The following is a 20,739-nucleotide window of genomic DNA, read 5'->3' as shown; positions in this document are numbered from 1 at the left end:
GATGACCTTAGATAAGTTACTTTGATAAGTTCTTCACTGATAAAATTGAGATAATACCTACCCCATAAGGGAGATCGTGTATATATATAAAGAATCTACTATAGTGATTGATACATAATAGGTGCTCAGTTTTTAGTGCAGATACTACTGATGGAAGGTACTGAAATTAAACCACCAGTGTTATATGCTTTAAAGGAATTGGTAAGAATTCTGTAGATGAGATAGAAATTAAGTGAAGTTTTCTAGCGAGAAGTAGGATAGAGTGTGGTATGTTTCAAGCAATTTTGTTCAACAAACATTTATGAAATAAAACAGTAGGTATAAATGGGAAAACAGAATATGATCCTCGTTCCCCAGAAGTTCAGAGTCTAGTGAGAAAGACACATATAAGCAGATCAGTTTCATGTGACATGACATTACAAGTGCTAGGAGAGAGGTAAGCACAAAGTGTCATGGAATAGCCACCCAACTGGATGGCTCTAAGGGAGAAATTAAAACCTAGTTTGAAGGAAGCAAGAGAAATGTCAGAGGAATCTGTGTTCAGTAAAATTTTTACAGAAGAGACTCAGGTTGTTCTGATGATCTGAGGAGCTCGTTAAGTGACAAATGGAAGGTGGGCATTTCAGGGAGGAGGGAACAACGTAAGTAAAAGCACGGAGGTCAGAAATAGCTAGATGTCCAAAACTTCAAGTCTTTTGGAATCATGCTGTTCCCAGTGACTGTGTGGTATGGAAAATGGGGCCGGGGAGACAGGCAGGGTCAGCTCATGGGTGTCCATATGCCACATTGAGAAACAGTGGGGAAATTGTGTGAGCCCAAGAACAGAGACAACTCAACAAATGGTGCAGGGACAACAGGAATATCAAAGAATGAAGTTAAGGAAAGCAGTTTGGTAGTTCCTCAAAAAGCTAAATATTGAACTCCCATCAGTTCAGTTCAGTTCAGTCACTGAGTTGTGTCCGACTCTTTGCAACCTCATGAACGGTAACATTCCAGACCTCCCTGTCCATCACCAACTCCTGGAGTCTACCCAAACCCATATCCATTGAGTCGGCGATGCCATCCAACCATCTCATCCTCTATTGTCCCCTTCTCCTCCTGCCCTCAATCTTTCCCAGCATCAGGGTCCTTTCAGATGAGTCAGCTCTTCGCATCAGGTGGCCAAAGTACTGGAGTTTCAGCTTCAACATCAGTCCTGCCAGTGAACACCCAGGAATGATCTCCAGGATGGACTGGTTGGATCTCCTTGCAGTCCAAGGGACTCTCAAGAGTCTTCAACACCACAGTTCAAAAGCATCAATTCTTCTGCGCTCAGCTTTCTTTATAGTCCAACTCTCACATCCATACATGACCACTGGAAAAAGCATAGCCTTGACTAGACAGACCTTTGTTGACAAAGTAATGTCTCTGCTTTTTAATATGCTGTCTTATGATCTAGCGATTCCACTCTTAAGTGTATACCCAAAAAGAATAGAAAGCAGGCACTCAAATAGGTAATTGTACACCCATGTTCATAGCAGTGTTATTCACAGTGGCCAAAATGTAGAAACAACACAAGTGTGCATCAATGTATGAATTGATATACAAAATGTGATATATACATACAATGGAACATTATTCAACCATAAGAAGGGATGAAATTCCGATACATGCTACAACACGGATAGACCTTGAAAAGTGAAAGTGAAATGTGAAAATGTTAGTCACTCAATCATGTCCCACTCTTTGTGGCCCCATGGACTGCAGCCCGCCAGGCTCCTCTGTCCCTGGGGATTCTCCAGGCAAGAGTAGTGGAATGGGTTTCCATTCCGTTCTCCAGTCTTTGAAAATGTGCTAAATGAAGTAAACTGGACACAAAAGGTCAAATATTACATGATTCCACTTATATGAGATATCTAGAAAAGACATTCATAGAGATAGAAAGTAGATTAGAATTCATCAGGGGCTGGACATTCAGTTATTGCTAAATGATGACAGAGTTTATGTTTGGGGTGGTGAAAATTCTGGAAATAGATAGTGGTTGCCCAAGGCCATGCAGCTAGTCACAGCAGAGCTGGCATTCCCAAAGCTAGGATTACTGGACTCCTAAGTCCATGCCCTGCCTTCTTTAGCATGTCTCCTCTCCTGGGACACTGAGCACCAGAGAACGGGCAGAGGGAAAGGCTGGTGATCTGCTCACCTGCAGCAGGAACTACTCTGCATGCACGAAACCTAGCGAAACCCTCCTTCTCTTTCCCTCCACCACACTGCGCACATCCCTCCACACACCACTCTTCGGAATGCCAGTACATGTGCTCTTACCACTCATTTGGAACTCAGATCAGGGTGGGCAACATTATTTTTATTTTTAAATTTGTACTTTATGCCCAGTCCCCACCAACTAAGCAATGGAGTCAGGAGTTAAGGGACAGGCTTTCAAAGATTCATTAACCTCTACAATTGTAAGCACATTTTTTTATATATCTGTGCATTTTTTTCTGGGCTACAGGGCTTTAGGTGTCACCATTTCTGATAAGCCTGCAAAAGTTATGAATGTTGAAATGAGGGTCCGTGTCTCTTTTCAGTTCCCAGTACTTAGCAAGCATACCTCCCATGCTATAGATGCTCATCAGATGTTCAGGTTGTGGGAAAACTAGGAACATGTTGATTGGGGAACATTCTAGAAGTGGTTGACAAGTGGAAGGTGGGAATAGGCAGCTTCATGCTTTGAAAGCAGAGACACAGTGTAGGTTTGGGCAGCTCAAATGTTACTTCTCCTTTGAAGTGATCCCTAGTCTGTATGGCAGAGTCTATTCTTCCCTCCTCTGTGCTTCGCAGGAGAGACTGCAGGGGAGCCAGAGAGAGAGAGTAACCGGAGAGCCAGTGGTAGCCTTCAAAAGTCAGAGCTAGAACAGAGAGAAACAGCCAGCAGGAAGGGAGGAAGAGGGAGTCTCCCTCACTCTCCATGTGCTGTCCGGAGAGTAAGAGTGTGCCTGAGAATGAAAAAGAGGACGTGCCTGATCAGGCCTCGGGGAGAGGGAGAGCCAGGCTGGGGGGCCCCAAGAGACAGAAGAGGGAGCTGGAGCCAGGGGAGCGGGACCAGGAGTGAGCAGCAGGGAGGGGTAGGGAGAGAGCTCCTCGGAGCAACTGGAGTCACCAGTCAGGGTCCACGGGAGGAGGGCAAGGGGGTGAGAGGAGGGGGATACGCAGTCCAGAGGAGAGGTGAGTGTGCGGGCACAGGAGGGTGGGGGAAGGGAGGGCAGCTGTGAGCTCGGGGGGGGGGGGTGAGAAGGGATGGGGTTGAGGGGGCAGCAACAGGAATGGGGAAACCAGGGGCTGGGAGCAAAAATCATCAAGACAGAAGCGGGGTGCAGAAGCCAAGATTGAGGTGAAGAAGAGAGGAGGCTTGGGAGCAGAAGGAACGGGCAGACGGGCAAGAGAGTTCAGGAAACAGACTGTGTCCCCTTGTTGCTAAAGTCAGTCTCTCACTTTCTCTCTCTTTCTCTTTCTCTCTTTCTCTTTCCCTCTCTCTCTCTTTCTCTTTCTCTCTCTCTTTCTCCCTCTCTCTTTCTCTTTCCCTCTCTCTCTTTCTCTTTCCCTCTCTCTCTTTCTCTCTCTTTTTCTTTCCCTCTCTCTCTTTCTCTTTCTCTCTCTTTCTCCCTCTCTCTTTCTCTTTCTCTCTCTTTGTCTCTCTTTCTCTTTCTCTCTCTCTTTCTCTTTCTCCCTCTCTCTTTCTCTTTCTCTCTTTGTCTCTCTTTCTCTTTCCCCCTCTCTCTCACTCACATGGGGAGCAGCTGCTATCTTGCCTGTGCAGTTTTTCCATAAACAAATGCCCTGCTGTCTTTAGAATGTTGTCTTCTTTTATTTCTCATCAAGAATTGAGTGCACACTGTGCCCAAGATCTGCCCTGGCCACTGCAAAAACACAATCAAGCCGAAGCCTGACCACTCAGGATGTAGGCTGCCCCCTCCTTTATTTGCTGTGGCTGCTGCCTTGTTTCATTTTATTTGTTGATGTTTGTAAGTATACTACTTCCGCTGAGATTTCCTAGGGTGGGACGCAAAGCAAAAAACTGAAACCCAGTTCTGGTCAACAGTTTGGAAAAGGGAGGTGGGCACTGAACTAAAAGAAGACTTTGAGATTCTGTGGGATATTCCAAGTTTGAACATAACTCTCATTTACTGATTTGTTGCTTGGTGAGCCTCCTAATTCCAACAGAGCCTCATCTCTACAACTAGGTTGTCAGTTTCTGCAAGATCAGAAGTATGCCTTCTGTTGCTTTCTATTGAGCCAACCCTTCCTTCCATGGAACATAAGGTAAATTTCAACTGAGCAGAGCACAGGAAATACTTGTTGGCTTTGCTGTTTCATCAGCCTGCACCACCATTATCGTCATAAGCATTCTTAACAAGTGAGTGGCCAAAATGAGTCCTAGAGCTGAGTGCAGTTTGGGACAAAGAGAATTCATGGAGGACAGCCTTGCTCTGTGGCAGTAAAAACAGACATAAAAATTAGGAGAGGGACTTCCCTAGCAGTCCAGTGGTTAAAACTCCGCACTTCCAATGCAAGGGGGCGCAGGTTCAATCCCTGATCTGGGAAATAGGATCTCACATGTTTTGTTTGTTTGTTTGTTTGTTTTGAGTGTGGCAAAACCTTTACTGACAGCTCAAACCTCAGTAGACATCAGAAAATTTATACAGGAAAGAAATTATTTAAATGTGATGTATGTGACAAAGTCTTCAGCCGAAATGCACACCAGGATCTCACATGTTGCATAGCATGGCCAATAAATTTTTAAAAACTAATAAAATTAAATTTTAAAAAGCTAGGGGAAATCACTGCTTAAGGACCAGGTCATGAGTGCTGTTTGCTTTGCCTTGGAAGCCATAGGCTTCTGAACTTCAAATTGCTGCCTTCCACTGGGAGTAACCTGGATTTCCTCACCTCCAACCTTCCTGTCTTTGAGCCTTCACCCATAGTTTTTGCAGCCCGTGGTAAAACCCACCCAGTCTGAGGACAGCATCCTGAGGAATGCTGACGACCTCCAAACTAAGCATGTTGGGAAGAAGATGGCAGGGCGTTATTAATGACTATTTTAGTTCTTTGCACTAAGGTTCTCAATATATTATTATTTTCTTCATTTATTAAGTTGGCATAATCTGCAAGCAGAGAATTGAACTCTATGATAGGATGATGAAGAAGTGTGGTCTTTAGATATATGGAGGAGTGGGTAGAAGGAAAAGCTTATACACACACATATATATTAGGATTTTTAGGAATAGCATGAAAGAAGAAAAAGAGAGGAACTTGACCTGAGACCTGGGCATGAGTTTCCCTCCTCCTTCCTTTTTTCTCAGTTCTTCTCCACTTCCAATCACATTGCCTTGAGGGATGCACAGCTTCCAGTTCTGAATCCCAAGCATACGATGGTCCCTATAGGAATTTCTGGCACTTCCGTCCTTAGTGCCCAGGATAGAAGTTCCAGGAGACTCTGCCAGTTCCACCTTGGAAGAGGATCGATCTGTTGGAACTGGACAGTGGGAGCCAGGCTGGGGACAGTTTTAATAACCACAACAGCCAGTGCATGAGGAACCCTCAGTATATGCTCGACTCCCCACCTAGCACTTTGTATTGTTAATATCCTCCCAACAGCCCATTCAGCCTTGTGTCTGCCAGGTTAAGACAGAAGGTTAGAGAAGTGACTTGCCAAGGCTTCCCAGCTGGTAAGTGGCAGAGCCAGGACTCAAGCCCAAGTCTCTCTGACTCCAAAGCCTGTGGTTCCCCCACATTGCTCAGTGTGGTGTCCTGCTCAGCATAGACCGGGGAACACTTGCTGAGTACTTTGGGAAGGAAACAGGCTCCAAACATACTCGAAGCTCTTCTGTCTTGGCAAACAAGACAAATACTACAGCTTATTTTATTGCCTCTTTCTCTCCTTCTGATCTCTCTAGATTTTTTGATCCCATTTCTTTCAAGAACTGCCTGTTTAAATACAGACAAGTAATAATTTCTCTGATGTTCGGTTTCTCCACCCCACCGATGAAAAGGTTGCTGGTGCAAAGGATGCTCCCTAAAATCACTGCTAGGAAGCCCATCGTAGGGGATCCTCCATGGCTGTTTTTCACCTCCCCAAGCAGAATAACAGGTCATAAGGTTTAGATTCAGGCTGACCTGATTTCACATCTCGCCTCGCGAGCCCTGTCCTGATGGCCGGGGTGGCTCAAGACCTTGGTTCAGAAGTGGTCCCACCAAAGGCTGGGGGAGACAGATGCCTACTTGTGCGTTCTCTGGTTTGTTAAGCATTTCCCTTCTGCCTCTTTCCTCCCAGCCCCTGCCTGCTCATCCACTACCTGAGCACCCTGACTGTGCCATCCCGTAGGCCATGGAGAACGAGCTGCCGGTCCCCCATACGTCCGGCAGCACCAGCAGTGCCGGCGGCGTCAGCAGCAGCAGCAATAGCGGCGGTGGTGGGGGTGGCCGGCCCACGGGGCCCCAGATTTCTGTGTACAGCGGCATCCCTGACCGGCAGACTGTGCAGGTAAGATGCCGCCTGACGACTCCTTAACCAGGAGGACATGTTGGCGTGGTCCGGTCAGACAGCCAGGGTGCCATACAAGGGCGTGTGTTAGTGGCAAATGTCTGTGCATCATTGGAGAAGCAGTGATGCGAGATGGGTTCCCTTGAGGAGGTCTGGGGAGAGTGGAAATACTTAGCAGAGCCGGAAAATTCCTTTCTTACCTGGTGACTCAGACCCCACAGGGCCGTTTGGGGAGGAGATGCACGTGAAATTATTAAGGGCAGACAAGTGAAACTAGCAAACAGAAAAAAATGATCAGGATCAGCTCAGCTGCAACCTAGACCCTCTATCTAAGTGACCATTGCCCCGTGACAAATCGAATTCTCTAATACACAGAGGACCAAAAAGGACCCCCAAACAACCCTTTGTCTTTGCAGCCTTCTGCCTTCTTTCCTCAAGCAGTGGTTTGCAAAATGTCATCCGGGAGGCCTTCTGGGTGACTACACACTCTTCCAAAATGCAGTCATGACCACACATTGCCTGCCATCTGCCACGCACCCCATGCTGTCCAAAGCATTTTGCCTATTTATCTTTTCCTCCAGCTGGGAGGAGGGTTCTTATTAGGCACAATTCTATAGTTGAGAAAACTGAGGCTCAGAGAAAGCAGTATCTTATCTAGGGTCATGCAGGTAAAGACAAAAATGCTGAACTTGATTCTCACCTGCCCCCCACCCCAAACCTGCGCTCTTATTCCCTACAATGTCTGGTTGAAGTTCCTGGATAAATTAGGCAGAAAAGAAAGACCACAGAAGAGATGTGTTTTCTGATGGCTTCGCTGTTGCAGTTTGAGTGTCCCAGCTGAGTGTCCTTAGCCTGCTTTGGCCCTAGGCCCAGATTCGGGGATGGAGAGGAAGCCGTAGCAGATGGTGGGAGAGCCAGAGAAGTCTAGTTAGAGCAGACCCCATCAGATACGTTGGAATCTTTCCTCTCCTAGCTATCTCTGCCTCACACTTAATAGCACCACGCTTCTATCCTTGCTGCCTCCTCCAGAGCCTCCTCCTCTGGGCCCTTTGCACATGAGTATTTTAGCGCCAGTTTCTAGCTGCTGGCATTAGGAGGTGCCCTCCCGCCTCTCCTGCCTCTCACCACAATTCTAGGCAAAAGGTATGGCGGTTTCTGCTCTGGCAAGTGGAGTGACCAGAAGTTGTGTTCCTCACCCAAGCAGAACCAGTGGGGTGCCTCCTACTTCCATTCGTTCACATCCTCCAGGGAGGAAGAGTCTGTCTCTACGACTGCTATCTGGATGCTGGGAGGTGCTTTTAGGAGTCTAAGGAAGATAGAAAGGCTAGATAAAGGGAATAAGGAGAAAGAATTACAGGGAGAACAAGGAATAAGAACTGAGTGCATGTAAAGCAGGAACCTCAGAGGGGAAAGTGCATTGAAGGAAGCATATGGAGGAGATGATATGTGGAAGGGGTATCTGGGGAGACCCCAGAGCCCATGGAGAATCTGTGATATCAGCCTGTTTTTATAAAACCCCCAATCTGAGCCCCAAGGTGATTTTGTCCAAGAACCACCAGCCCCTGGAAATCACTCTGAGCCAAAGAGAGCTAGACTGGAGGCTCATTGCCAAGGGGCAGAACCCAGGGCAGGAGCAGCCCTATAGCCAAGGGATTCAGCAGAATAAGGGTGGGAAGTGGGCCAAAGCCTGGCCAGGACCCAAGTAGGGCACCCCCCACCCCGGGAAGATGGCAGGAGAGTGACCAGGTAAGAAGAAAGGAGGAGAATAGAGAAGAAGATAGAGGGTCTCAGGGCTGGAGGACAGGCGTTCACTTTTCCCTGTCCCTGAGGGTGGAGGAGAGGCTTTGAGAAATGGGAGAGTGGGAGGGGATCAAAGAGCAGCCGTTTGTTGTTTCCCAGAGAGTGTGGCTCAGCCAGTCCTATCCAAAAGAGGGAATAGCAGTAAGACTAGTGGGAGATGGTGGCTCAAGAGGGGGAGCAATGGAGAGAAGGAGGGAGAAAGTAAAAGAGGAACGCAGCATCCTTGTACCTGTAGCATCTCTGTGGCTGTAGCATCCCTGCTCCGCAAGGCCAGAGAGACAGTCTCCTGAGGGACCAGTAGGACCTCTCAGCAGCTGGGGGCAGACCCTGCCAGGAGGGTGTTGCCCTTGCATAGGTTTTAGTTTGGCTGACTGGAATAGGCCCCCACTTCCAACTTGTCTCTCTTTCTTCCCATCCCTTTCCCCCTTTCTGCCTTGTTGAGCTTCAGTTCGCTCTGTCATCATCACCCCTGTGGTCCTGTTACCCTCATCTGAGGCTGCAGAATGGCAGGGAGGGGTACCTAACAAGCCTGCCATAGGACCCGGTGGGACGGGTCTCCTCTCTCCTGACCTGAGGGTGGTCAGAGAGGCATGTGCCACTGGTATCTGGAAAGAACAGGGAGCGTGTACCCTGAAGAGAGATGGGGATAGATCAGGCGAGAACGTGTGGACCTGTGCAAACAGCTGTCTCTCCCACTCTCTGGCGAGTGGGGATCACAGACCTGGTCATTCGAGGGGAGGGGTTGGAGCAGGCCTGGCCGCAGAAGGGGCTCTTCCCTCCCCCGCCGCACCCTCCGCAGGTGATCCAGCAGGCCCTGCACCGGCAGCCCAGCACAGCGGCCCAGTACCTGCAGCAGATGTATGCAGCCCAGCAGCAGCACCTCATGCTGCAGACGGCGGCCTTGCAGCAGCAGCACCTCAGCAGCGCCCAGCTCCAGAGCCTGGCGGCCGTGCAGCAGGTGAGACCGAGGATGCCGCCAAAGGAAGCGGGGGAGGAGGCAGGTGCCCCTCCCCTCCCACACATTCTCTAACTGCATCGTCATGGAACCCCTGCGAAGTAGGCACCACTGTCATCTGCGTCCTTCAGCAGATGAGGAGAGAGGCTCTGGGAGGCTCAGACCTCCCCCGGGGGCCACAGAGCTCTTGAGGGGAGCTGACCTTGCTCAAGGAAGGACCGCCGGCTGCCTGCCTCACCACAATACCGCATCGCAGGAAGGGGACTGAGGGTGCGAGAAGGCATCCGCAGGAGAAGGCCATCGCCCATTCAGCCCACCCATCTGCCCTCAGTGGCTGAGAAGAGCTCAGTCATCCAGTCAACAGAATGTTTATGCCAGAGTTCATGTCAGCCCTGGGTGCACCGTGGACCCTGTCCTCCTGGAGCTTGTGGTGGGGAGACAGCAAGTAGACAGAAACCCAAATAGATAAGAAAGCAAAGTAGCTGAATATCAGAGTGCTGATAAGCTCTCCCAAAGAGAAGAGTAACAAGGAGGCCCACCTTAGTCTGGGGGTGGGTGGGGGCCTGTCTGCTGGAGGAACAATGAATGAACGAACGAATGTCTGCTGGAGGAACAGTGAATGAATGAATGAATGTCTGCTGGAGAAACAGTGAATGAATGAATGAATGAATTCTGCTGGAGGAACAGTGAATGAACGAACGAATGTCTGCTGGAGGAACAGTGAATGAATGAATGAATGTCTGCTGGAGAAACAGTGAATGAATGAATGAATGAATTCTGCTGGAGCAACAGTGAATGAATGAATGAATGTCTGCTGAAGGAACTGAAGGATGAGAGGAAGCTGGCCAAGGGGAGAGCACAGGCTGGACATTCCAGACAGTCTGTGCCCAGCTCGCCACGTGGGAGCCTTGAGCCGGGTATAATAGAGGGAGGCAGGGTGAGGAGCTGAAGAAAGCTGGAAACATGGGTGATGGTCCTAGCTGCCAGCCGGAGTGCTTCTGTGTAAACGCTTGGCCTCGTGTAAGCCTTTCGGCAATCCTGCAAGCAGTCCCCACTGTATAAAAGAGGAAGCCGAGGCACTTGCTTGAGGGCCCACAGATGAGCCAGAATAAGGACATGACTCCTCATCACTGCCCTGCAGTGCATCGCGTAGTAGGTGGGGGCTGAGGGAATGGCTGGAGGAGATCTGGGCCTCAGTGACAGGGATTCTTCTTTCCCAGGCAAGCCTGGTGGCCAACAGACAAGGGAGCACTTCAGGCAGCAGTGTGTCTGCACAGGCCCCTGCCCAGTCATCCTCGGTGAGTAGGGTGGGGAGCAGCAGGCCAAGCCCACTTCCTTCCAGGACCTTCCTTCCTTCCTCCAGGACCACTTCCTTCCACTTTGCCCAAAATGCTCATGAGCCTCCACATGCAATGGTGGTGAATCCTCAGTCATGTAGAATCATGGCTGGAATCTATCACTCTTGCCAGGAAAGAAAAAAAGATGTGTGCCACTTTCTAACTTCAGTTAGTAACTCCCTGTCATCTTTACAATGTCAGGGCTCCTGGTTCATGCCTCAGCCCTCTTCCCATGGGGTCCTCCCGTCAGCACTGCACACAGGCCAGAGATGCAGCAGTGCTGGGGGAGATCTAGGACCCAAGGATCAGAGCTGGTCCTAAAGAAGGCTGAGTCCGCGAAGGAACAGAGGAGGTGGAGAGAAAGAAGTGGATGAAGGGGTGCAGAGTTAAGCCACAGAAGCACCTGTTTCCTACTGCACGCATCTCTCTCCCCAGATCAACCTGGCAGCCTCCCCAGCAGCAGCCCAGCTCATCAACCGGGCTCAGAGCGTCAACTCGGCGGCAGCCTCGGGCATCACCCAGCAGGCTGTGCTTCTGGGCAACACATCTTCTCCAGCCCTGACCGCAAGCCAAGCACAGATGTATCTCCGGGCACAGATGGTGAGTCCCCAGCCTGGGCCATGGCTCAGGTAAGCCAGGAGGACAAAGGCAGAGAAGTTGGGAGCTGGATGATTAAAGAAGGGTGGGAATTAGAGAAGGGTGGGGAAGAAGCACCAGGCGGACAGTTGGCAGGAAAGCAGGGGTGGCATAAAGAAGGCAGCCTGGAAGGCTGACGGGAGCTTTGATATCGGTGCCATGACTCAAAGAAAGGTAGGGTTCTAGGCCAAAATTAAGTTACCCATGATGCCTCCTTTCCTTTCCCTCTGAGAGTGAAACAGAATTATCCTCCTTTTATCAGAAACCACTCCCTAAAATTAGTTACAGTAGGGAACCCAGGTGGTCTGTCCACTCCGACACGTAAGACAAGCAAGTGCACAAACATCCGAGTACCCTGCAGAAGTGGGGTCTTAGTCCACTGGGACTGTCCTGCAGGGATTGGCCACCACTAGTTCAGGGCCAAAAGTGCATTCCAGCCCGGGTGGTGAAGGCGGCCGCCAGCTCCAGGACCTGTGTTGTCACCACTGCATTCCCAGCCGGGCCCACATTCCCATCAGGGCCACCCAGTCAAACATTCATCAGGTGGGCTTGCTTGGGCCGAATGTACTCAGGACGGTATCAGCAGCCCTCCACAAACATACCTAGAGTCCCACCTTGATACCTGTCCCTAAGAGGTGCAGAGGCCCATAAGAAGCTGAGGGGTTCCTAAAATTAAGCAGACTTTCCCAAGAAAGCAGCAGTATTTGTTCACCCGAGGAAGCAGGCAGGTCTAGGTCTAGATTGGGCTCAGCCCACTGTGGGTCCAGTCTCCCGGCTCTGCTCTGAATTGTGCTCCCTCCAGCTCCTTGACAGGATGGTAATCCTGAAGGCTATATGGCCCCAGCCCTCGCCTAGTTTTTGTGGCCCGAGCTTGACACTGGGAGCTTTTCTGGTTCTGCTCCAGCACATCCGTTCTTGACTCTGAACTCACTGAGGTGCAGCTCCATTCCTGGGGAATAGCCTCTGAGACACCCATGGGGACCAGACTTCCACTTCTCCAGGGAGCCAGGCAGCCCACGTGACACAACCCAAACCTGTTCTGTCTTCAGTTTACCCCATCCCTTCTCTGGCTCAATTGCTCCCGCTGGAGCCCTGGATCCTGGCCACCTCCCTCCCCAAAGTGGGGTGCCCTTGCTCAGAGGAGTAGGTATGCTGTCATATACATGTCCAGAGCTGGACTCACAGGGGTGGGAGTGTCACACAGAGACCCTCAGTCCCTGCATGCCATTCAAGGAGATGTAGACACAAGTACAACTTGGTTCCTCTTGGTTCCTCTGACACTATTGTCTCTGCTCATGCATGTATACACACACACACACACACACACACACACACACAGCCCAGTCTAAATTTGACTAAAAAATGGCCAAAAGAATCTAATCTGATCCCTTCTGGCAGGAAGTCCTGTTCTGACCCACACCTAGAGTCCAGAGCAGGTTAGATTTTTTTTTTTTTTAATTTTTTATCTTGTATTGGGGTATAGCTGATTAACAGACAATGTTGTGATGGTTTCAGGTGAAGAGCGAAGGGACTCAGCCATACATACACATGTATCCATTCTCCCCCAAACTCCCCTCCCATCCAGGCTGCCACATAACTTGCAGGTGAGATTTAGAACATGGTTCCAGGGCATCTGTCTCAGCCCAGGGGCCCTGCTCCCCGGGATGCTGCAGAGAGGGACTTGAGGGTGTCCAGCCGTCCTTATTGGTCCCTCCTCTGGGGTGAGCTCTTAGCAGAGGCTTCTGAAGTACACCTGACTTGGTGCAGCCCCAGGACGGCCCCCTAGCCTGGCTCTCCCCTGCCCAGCCTGGATCAGGACTTGAGGGGCTGAGATTTTCAGGAGACACCCCTGGACTCGCTCCCTCTCCCACCTCCCCCACTTCCCCCCAACCCCGCCTGCTCCCTGGCTGAGCTGTCGTGTCCTGTGGCTGAGCCCACATTGGGCAGGTAAAAGGCGCCTCGTTTCCTGTGATTCCAGGCCCAGCCAGGTAACCTGGTGCAGGTAGCTAGGAGCCTAGGCGGCACTGTTCCTTTGTCCCCTCAGCTCATCTTCACGCCCACGGCCACCGTCGCTACCGTGCAGCCTGAGCTCGGCACTGGCTCCCCCGCCCGGCCCCCCACCCCCGCCCAGGTGAGGATTCCATGCTTGTGGGTGGGCAGGGAGGGTGGGGACCCCCGCCGAGGGGGCACTGATGCTGGGTCTGGGCCCGAGCCCTGGAGGAGCTTTGAACGTCTTGGGGTGCTCCAGGAAAGCAGGTGGGAGACGGCGTCCCATTACCCCTAGACTCACTCCTTGATTCCTCGCTGAGAAGGCCTCGGCCACTCCTGACTCTGCTTCGGGCCCCAGCCAGGGGGCGGGAGCAAGTGTGATCGCCAGTAACGGTGGCCCTCACTACCTTACACCCTCCCCAGGATGAGCTCTGTCATTGCTTTTTAAGAGGAAAATTCCGCTCTGATTACACATGCTAGCAGCTCTAGGAATCAGGAAAAACGGCATGGAAGAGGGGGCAAGGATGAGTCCTAGGCCCCTTCCTTCTGCTGGGAGCACACAGACACAGCTGTGGCTGTAAAGATTCTTTGGGTGGTGGGGAGGAACCAGCCCCATCTAAGGGATGGGGATCGGACGCGAGACTGGCGTAACCTCTGTGTGTCCAGCAGAGGGTGCCAGGGACCAAGTTGAGTCAGCCCGCCCGTCCTGATGTGTAAACCCGATCCTCAGGACAGGATAATCCTTCACCTGGGAGACCTTGCTGGTCAATTCACTTTCACTTTTGCCCTGGCCTTTCCCAGTGTGGGAAGCCCCATGCCCTGCCATGATTTTTTCTAAGTGGTACGCAGCCCATCTGGATAGATTGGGGGAGGAGGGGAGGTAACAGAAGGGAGAAGAAGCCCTGGCCTCCCTGCCCCAGCCTGCCCCAGCCTGCCCCAGCCAAGGCAGACATCCCTGCTCAGAATTTGGTTTCTGATGAATCCAATGACCAGCACTCTGTCTGTCCCCTTTAGAAACTCTGCTCCTGGTTTCTCCTTGAGCCCCTTGTCTCTTGTCTCTCTTGCTTTCTTTCTGATTTAACAACTCACTCTCATGTTCAGCATTCCTGGATCCATCCCTAACTCCTTCCCTGTCTGAACTGTGTGTTGGCATTGCTCACACCCACATTCTCTGGACTCCTACAGACCCCTCTTTTCCAGGTACAGAACTTGACCCTCCGATCACAGCAGACACCAGCTGCAGCAGCCTCGGGCCCTACCCCCACCCAGCCTGTCCTGACCAGCTTGGCCCTGAAGCCCACGCCAGGTGGTAGCCAGCCTCTGCCTACCCCATCACAGGGCAGAAGCACCGCTCAGGGTTCCCCTGCAGGTGCCAAGTCTGGCACAACTGACAGTGTGACAGAGCCACCCAAGAGAGGAGACAGCCACGGCAGTGTGCCCGGGAGCTTGGAGGGCCGGGCTGGGCTCAGCCGGATGGTGCCCGCCGTGGCTGCCCACCCGCTCGTTGCACCAGGTAAGGGCTCCAGGAGGTAGGATCCTATCCCAGAAAACTTAGAGGGACGATGGGTCGGGGGAAACTTTCACACTCTCCTGTTTCCCATGGGCAAGGTAAGATGTCAGCCATGGGTCTCTATTTCCCCTTCTGCAGTCTTGAGATGTTCTTCAGCTCCAGATTCTCTTTCATGCTTCTTGTCCAGCTTTAAAGAAGGAAGCCGTGTTAGTGGAAACAAATGGGACCTTCTTTTTCTTTTTTTTAAGAGGAGAACCTTGTTCACATAAATGCTCCATCATTTAATTTTCTTTTATTTGGCCACACTTAGATGTGGGATCTTAGTTCCCTAATAGGGAATCGAACCTGTGCCCCCTGTAGTGGGAGTGCAGAGTTTTAACCACTGGACCGCAGGGCAATCCCAAACAAGACCTTCTTCACAATGGGTACCATGATTCTCAGGGTACCCAATCATAGCTCTTCACCTAGGCAGTGGAGGTTAGGCAGTTACACTATTTTGAAATTCTCTAAGAGTCAGCAAAAAAAGGACAGGGGCTAGCCAGAGGCATGTAAGAACCACACAGGGAGATGAGGAAGTGAGTTTATTTTTTCATCACTCAACAGACATTTGTTGACTAATATGTGTCGGTTATGTTGCCAGTTCCAGGGGTGCCGAGATAAATAAGACATGGGCTCTGCCTCCCAGGTGGGCACAGTCTGGAGATACAGATGAGTACAGCCTGTCGTAGATGTGAGTTCTGAGCCCTGGAGGATCACAGAGGCACCATCTAGCCTGGGGGAGAGGAGCCAAGAAAGGTTTGCCAGTAAGAGTGGCACTCAAGAATAAATCTTGCAGATTAAAAAAGTAATAATCCAGCAGATTACTTATGAGGCAAATTATGTGAACAGGATGAATCAGTCTTCCCTGGGGCTAGACTCTCCCTGCTGCTAAAATTCTCCCAGCGCTGCCTACTGTAGGCAATCTTTAATGAGGAAATCTGCCAACAGCCCTGAAAGCCAGACTAATCAGTCTCAGGAAGAAGACCAAGCTCTTATAGCACAGAAATGTAGTGATGGACCATGTGGCCTTGCATTAAAGATAGAGTCACCCTGGTCACATCCCTGAAATAACCACTCCCCCTCTCTCCTCACCCAGACCATTTTACCATCCAGTCTAACCTGCGTTTTTATTTTTCTTGAGAGCCTACTTTATGCTTGTTACTAGATTAACCACAATGATCAAAATGTGATTTCTCACCTAAAGGAGGGTGCAATCAAAAGGAGGGAGATAGATTTTTAAGCAAATCCATTGGTTTCATAATTGCCATTGTAAGTACAAGTTATTGGGGGGGGGGGCGGTGGTGTCCCACATGGACACCTCTGTGCCAGGCAGAACGGATCAGAGATGCTGTCCCTCCAAGGAAATGGCACTGGGTATTGAAGCAGGAGTCGTTTCCCCAACAAAGGAGGGGAAGATATTCTAGACAGACGACAGAGGCATAAGTAGAGCCTTGTGATGTGAACCGCAAAGAGTCTGAATTCAAGTCCTTTCTTCACCCTCTGGAGGCTTCAAGGACAGAGGCAGTCTCTGCCTCCAGCGGACCCTCTGAGCTGAGGCAGGCAGCTCTCTGCAGAAGCCTAACCGGGCCTTTCTTCCAGTCCGGCATTGCTTTCTCCAGAGACTAGTCTAGCCTCTTCCTTTTATGGAGAAAGAAACTGAGGCTCAGAGGGTAAAGTCTGAGTGGGGGGAGGTGGGGTGTCTTGAAATGAGCTGATATCAGCTGAGACTAAAGCAAGGACCCCAAATTAACATTTCTTCTACCTCTTCATGCAACCTACAAACCATAGAGCAACATCTGCACTTCAAGACTTCTTGAGAACCCTGTTTCTACCCAGGTCAAAATGTTACCCCTGCCTAGATCTAAGCCAGCGCCCACCCCCCCAGATTTTGAGGACCCTTCAATGGAAAGACTAGTTCTTAGGTTTCTCCTAAGGCTCCTAGGCAACCCTGGGGCCTCAAGAAAACTGGATACAAAGGGGACCAGCACTGATAAAAACCTCTGATGTGTATTAGACAATACGCTGGGCTTTTTTATGTACCCCACCTCTTCTGCCTTTCAGAAGAACCCCTGTAGATATTTTCATGCATTTTACAGATGAGAAAACCGAAGTTCAGAGTGGTTACCCAAGAACTTACTATAAATATCACTCAAGGTCACATCAGTATTACGTGGCAGAACTGGAAACCAACTCCACGTCTGGCTGAGTCAGACAGTATGCTCTTAATCATCAAGCGATGTTTGCCTCTTTCAGCTCTTTTGGGGCTTCCTAGGCCTTTTTTATTTCTGACCCGAAGTTCAAAGAGCCTCGTGGTTCTCAGATTGTTCTGGGTTTTACAGAGTCTAGCAGAGGGCTCTCTTCCCTTGAGCCTGATAAAAGGGAAGGCCGGTGAGTTACAGACCGAGGCCCAGGGCCCCAGCTGTGGCCTGAGACTAACAGTATGTGGCTATGGGCGGTACGGACACCAGTGGTTCCCCAGAACTCTCTATGAAGCAGCTGTGAGTTGCAGACCACAGACTCTCTCCCCAGTGACAGGAATCAGCAGGCTTTGCATTGTTCCCGCCTCCCACTGTCCCCTCCTGTTCTTCCCTTCCCCTCCCACCCCTTCCTCTCCGTGGTTCCACTCCCCACCCTCAACAGCCCGAATGGAAGGCAGCGGGGAGGCTTAAGATGCTAACAGATCCTTTCAGGGCCTCTAGAACAAAAAAAAAGTCTGAAATAATCCTCCCGACCTTTTGGGGGTAGGGGGTGGGTGGCCAGGAGCAGCACCTGCCCTGGGCGCACCACTGTTCCCCAGGCAGGAGGTAACTTCTGGCCTCCAGCCCAGCCAACACACTGAATGAATGGCGGGGATCAGAGTGTGTGCGCATGCGTGTGTGTATGTGTATGCGTGTGTGTGCATGTGTGTGTGTGTGTGTGCGTGTGTGTGTGTGTGTGTGTGTGTGAGAGAGAGAGAGACTGAGAGAGAGAGGGACTGGGGAGCGGAGTGGCAGGTTTTTGTTTGTTATTGAAGCATTTTTTGAGCTGGCTGGCTGGTTGCCCCCAGGGAAAGTAACCAGTGGAGGCTTGTGATGGGGGGCAGTTGGGGGTGGGGGGAGCAGAGAGGAATGTGTTCTCTGGGGGCCATTCCCTCCCCAGCAGGCAAATGCTGCAGTCCCAGCTGGGACTGCTCCCACTGACAGCTGTTTGGGGGCAAAGCCCCTCCCCCCATGGCAAGCTCCCTGCTGTTCCCGCTCCTGTCACCTTGGCAACGGGCTTCTTTAGGCTCCGCAAATAGAAAAGGTCCCTTATGCCCCGCAAAGGGGTGGGTTGGTGGGTTGGGGGAGGGGGGAGGGGGCGGAGAGCAGAGCAGAGAGGTTGGGCCTCGCAGTATGATGGGAAGACTGAACCAGGAGGGCAGAAGAGGGGTCCCCGTAGGCCTGGCCTCCAGAGGAGACCTGGGGGAGCTGGGTCACAGCTCCGGATAAGAGGCTTGGCTCCCGGAGTCCTCATTCTAGTGGCTCCACTCAAGGCCCCTGGACATACACGCAGGCCCAAAGGTGAGAAGAAAGTGGCTGACCAGGAGAGAGATGCTGTCATAAAAGAGAGCTGTCCAGTCACTGAAAATCCTGGGCGCTTTTCACACAATTGTGCTCCAGATGCCGGGTCTTTGTTCTGTCTCTTCATCCCTCCTCAGGTCTCTGGGAGGAGAGAGAATTCACTGTTGGGAAGGCCTGCCACACAGTGGCTTTGTTTTTACCACAGAGAGGGTTTTGTGTCAGGGAGTGGTGATTCTGTCTGTGAGAAGCTGGACAAATGTGATGCGTGCTGATTCCAGGACCCTTGGGTACCATATTTCCCTCCCAAAGCACCTGCCAAACTGTGGGGTAGAAACACATTTTTGCTGAGAAAGTCCAACAGAAACCAAAACATTACAAGAGGTCCTATTTTCTAGCTAGAATCAAGTCTCCAAAAACAATTTTGAAAAAAAAAAACAAAAAACAATTTTGATGTTAAAATCAGGCAACCAGTTATGAAGATCATTTCAGTTACCCACTGTAGGACCAGATTAAGATTACTAAGCATCTCTTCCTTGTATTAGGTCAGGGTTGGGAGAAGCCAGCAGATACCAGCAGAGAAGTTTTATATTTGCTGAACATTTCTCACCATGGGTGTGCATGTGTGTGAAAGAGAGAAAGAGGAGAGACGGACTGTGTGCCTTGGAACTGTCGGGCATTCCTTCTTTCCCCAAATCTTTCCTCCTAAGCTCCTCTTATGTTACATCCATGGTTGCTGCCAGTAATAATAATTTGCCAGTTAATGAACAACCATGTTCCAGGCACTGTACTAAATGCCTAACCTACATATCTTATTTACTCCTAGCAGTAATTATTCATCTCACAAATGAAGAAGGTATGGCTCAGAAAAAAATAATTAATTACCATTTCCATATAACTTTCCCTCCTTAATTGTTCAATTCAGCTCCACAAATACTCATTTAGCACCTATTATGTGCCAAACGCAATGCCAACCATATGGGCATTAGAGTTGAACAAGTGTAAATTCTAAGAGGGGCTGTGGAAATTTGAGTCACGCCTTGAAAACTGAGTATGTTTCCAGAACAGAAGTGAAGGGGATTATCTCAGCTGGCACGAGGAGGCATCTATGCCCAGAGTGGCCACGTGGGCCTGGGACCATCTGTGCATGTAAGTGGGCCCTGCAGCTCCCTGCTTCTCCCCGGCCCCACTGCCATGAGCTGTGGGACTCCCAAAATGCTCAGTCCATCTCCTCTCGTGTTTGACTCCAACACCTCTCTTCTAGAAGACCTTGTCTTTACTTACATTTCAGATGCCTGCCCCCACTGTCCACAGATGGCTCCTCAGTACACATACAACCCTGCCCCCCACCTCCACCCCCAGCGATTTCCAGCTGTCTGTGGGATCCTCCCACAAGGATGTCACCCCACCTGCATACACATTTTTAAAATTTGGAGATTCATACATCAAACCCCAAAGCCAGAAGTCTCCCTCTTCAGAAAGGATCCCCCTTTCCCTGTTCCTGGCTGCTGTCTGCAGTCGTCAGGTATTCCTGGACCCAGGCTTACAGTCTCAGGACGGTTTTGATTCATTTCCCTTCAGGGAGGCAGGAGTGTTAGAAAGGGAAAAGCACAGGCTTCCCAGTGAGACCTGGTTTCAGACCCCAGCTTCATCACTTACTGGTTCTGTGACCAGCATCCAGTTACTTCATCTCTGTAAACCTTGATTTCTTCGTTTATAAGACTAAGATGGTTATTTTTACCACATGCTATAAAGATGGATGAGATGAGATGTGTCCAGCACTGAGCAGGTTCACAGTGGATACTCATTCTCTTTCGCTCCTTATTCCCACCCTCCATCACCACCCACTTTCTCACCACGTTCTGACCATGTTTTCTCTGTGTTAGCTTCCCGGGTTTGCTTAAGGCCCGCTGACTGTATGAGTTAGCACCTGACCCTCCTCCCGTACCTGCCAGAGTCACCCTCCTCAGAAACATGCCCCTTGCTTGTTTAGAAACCTTCAGTGCGTCTTTATTTCCTGCTTCATCGGATCACAGGAGGGATTCAATGATTAGCACGTTAATGACTTCTGACCACTGACTGACTCTGGGTGGGGGCCTTCAAGCCCCCAGAACCACTGTAATTGCTCAGGGCTTCCCTGCATAGATCCTCCACCTCTCCTCCCCCCAGCCCCAGCCCCTTTGTGACCAACATGACCTGTGCAGACCTTCCACCTCTCCTCCTGGCATCACACTCCCCTTTCCTCATCCGTCCAAGATTACCTCCAAAGTTCTCAACAGCCTCCAACTAACCCTTGAAAGCCTGCCGTCTTAATTTGCACTTGCTGACTGCGCCCTTCACTCGCCCGTCAGCATTTTTCAAGTGTTTATGAGATCCAAGACACCCTGCCTCATCTGTCAAATGAAGTCAATTTCCCTGAA

General features: G+C 50.5%; 1 protein-coding gene across 3 annotated transcripts in view; it reads left to right on the top strand.

The window, feature by feature from the left end:
* PHC2 (polyhomeotic homolog 2) overlaps positions 1-20,739 on the top strand; it is a 114,480-nt gene that overhangs the window by 59,202 nt on the left and 34,539 nt on the right. For 2 of the 3 annotated variants that reach the window (XM_043444971.1, XM_043444970.1), the window contains exons 2-7: positions 6,308-6,517; positions 9,117-9,275; positions 10,493-10,570; positions 11,045-11,209; positions 13,224-13,376; positions 14,435-14,747. In XM_043444971.1, coding sequence (XP_043300906.1) covers positions 6,362-6,517; positions 9,117-9,275; positions 10,493-10,570; positions 11,045-11,209; positions 13,224-13,376; positions 14,435-14,747 — 1,024 coding nt within the window. In that variant the 5' untranslated portion in view covers positions 6,308-6,361. Of the gene's footprint in view, positions 1-6,307; positions 6,518-9,116; positions 9,276-10,492; positions 10,571-11,044; positions 11,210-13,223; positions 13,377-14,434; positions 14,748-20,739 lie in introns of those variants that run through there. The other variant, XM_043444972.1, reaches the window with a different exon arrangement.

The sequence above is a fragment of the Cervus canadensis genome, chromosome 24 (assembly GCF_019320065.1).
Source record: "Cervus canadensis isolate Bull #8, Minnesota chromosome 24, ASM1932006v1, whole genome shotgun sequence".
NCBI classification, from domain to species: domain Eukaryota; kingdom Metazoa; phylum Chordata; class Mammalia; order Artiodactyla; family Cervidae; genus Cervus; species Cervus canadensis.
Note: the sequence above shows the minus strand (reverse complement) of the source record. Positions and strands in the feature narration are given on the sequence as shown.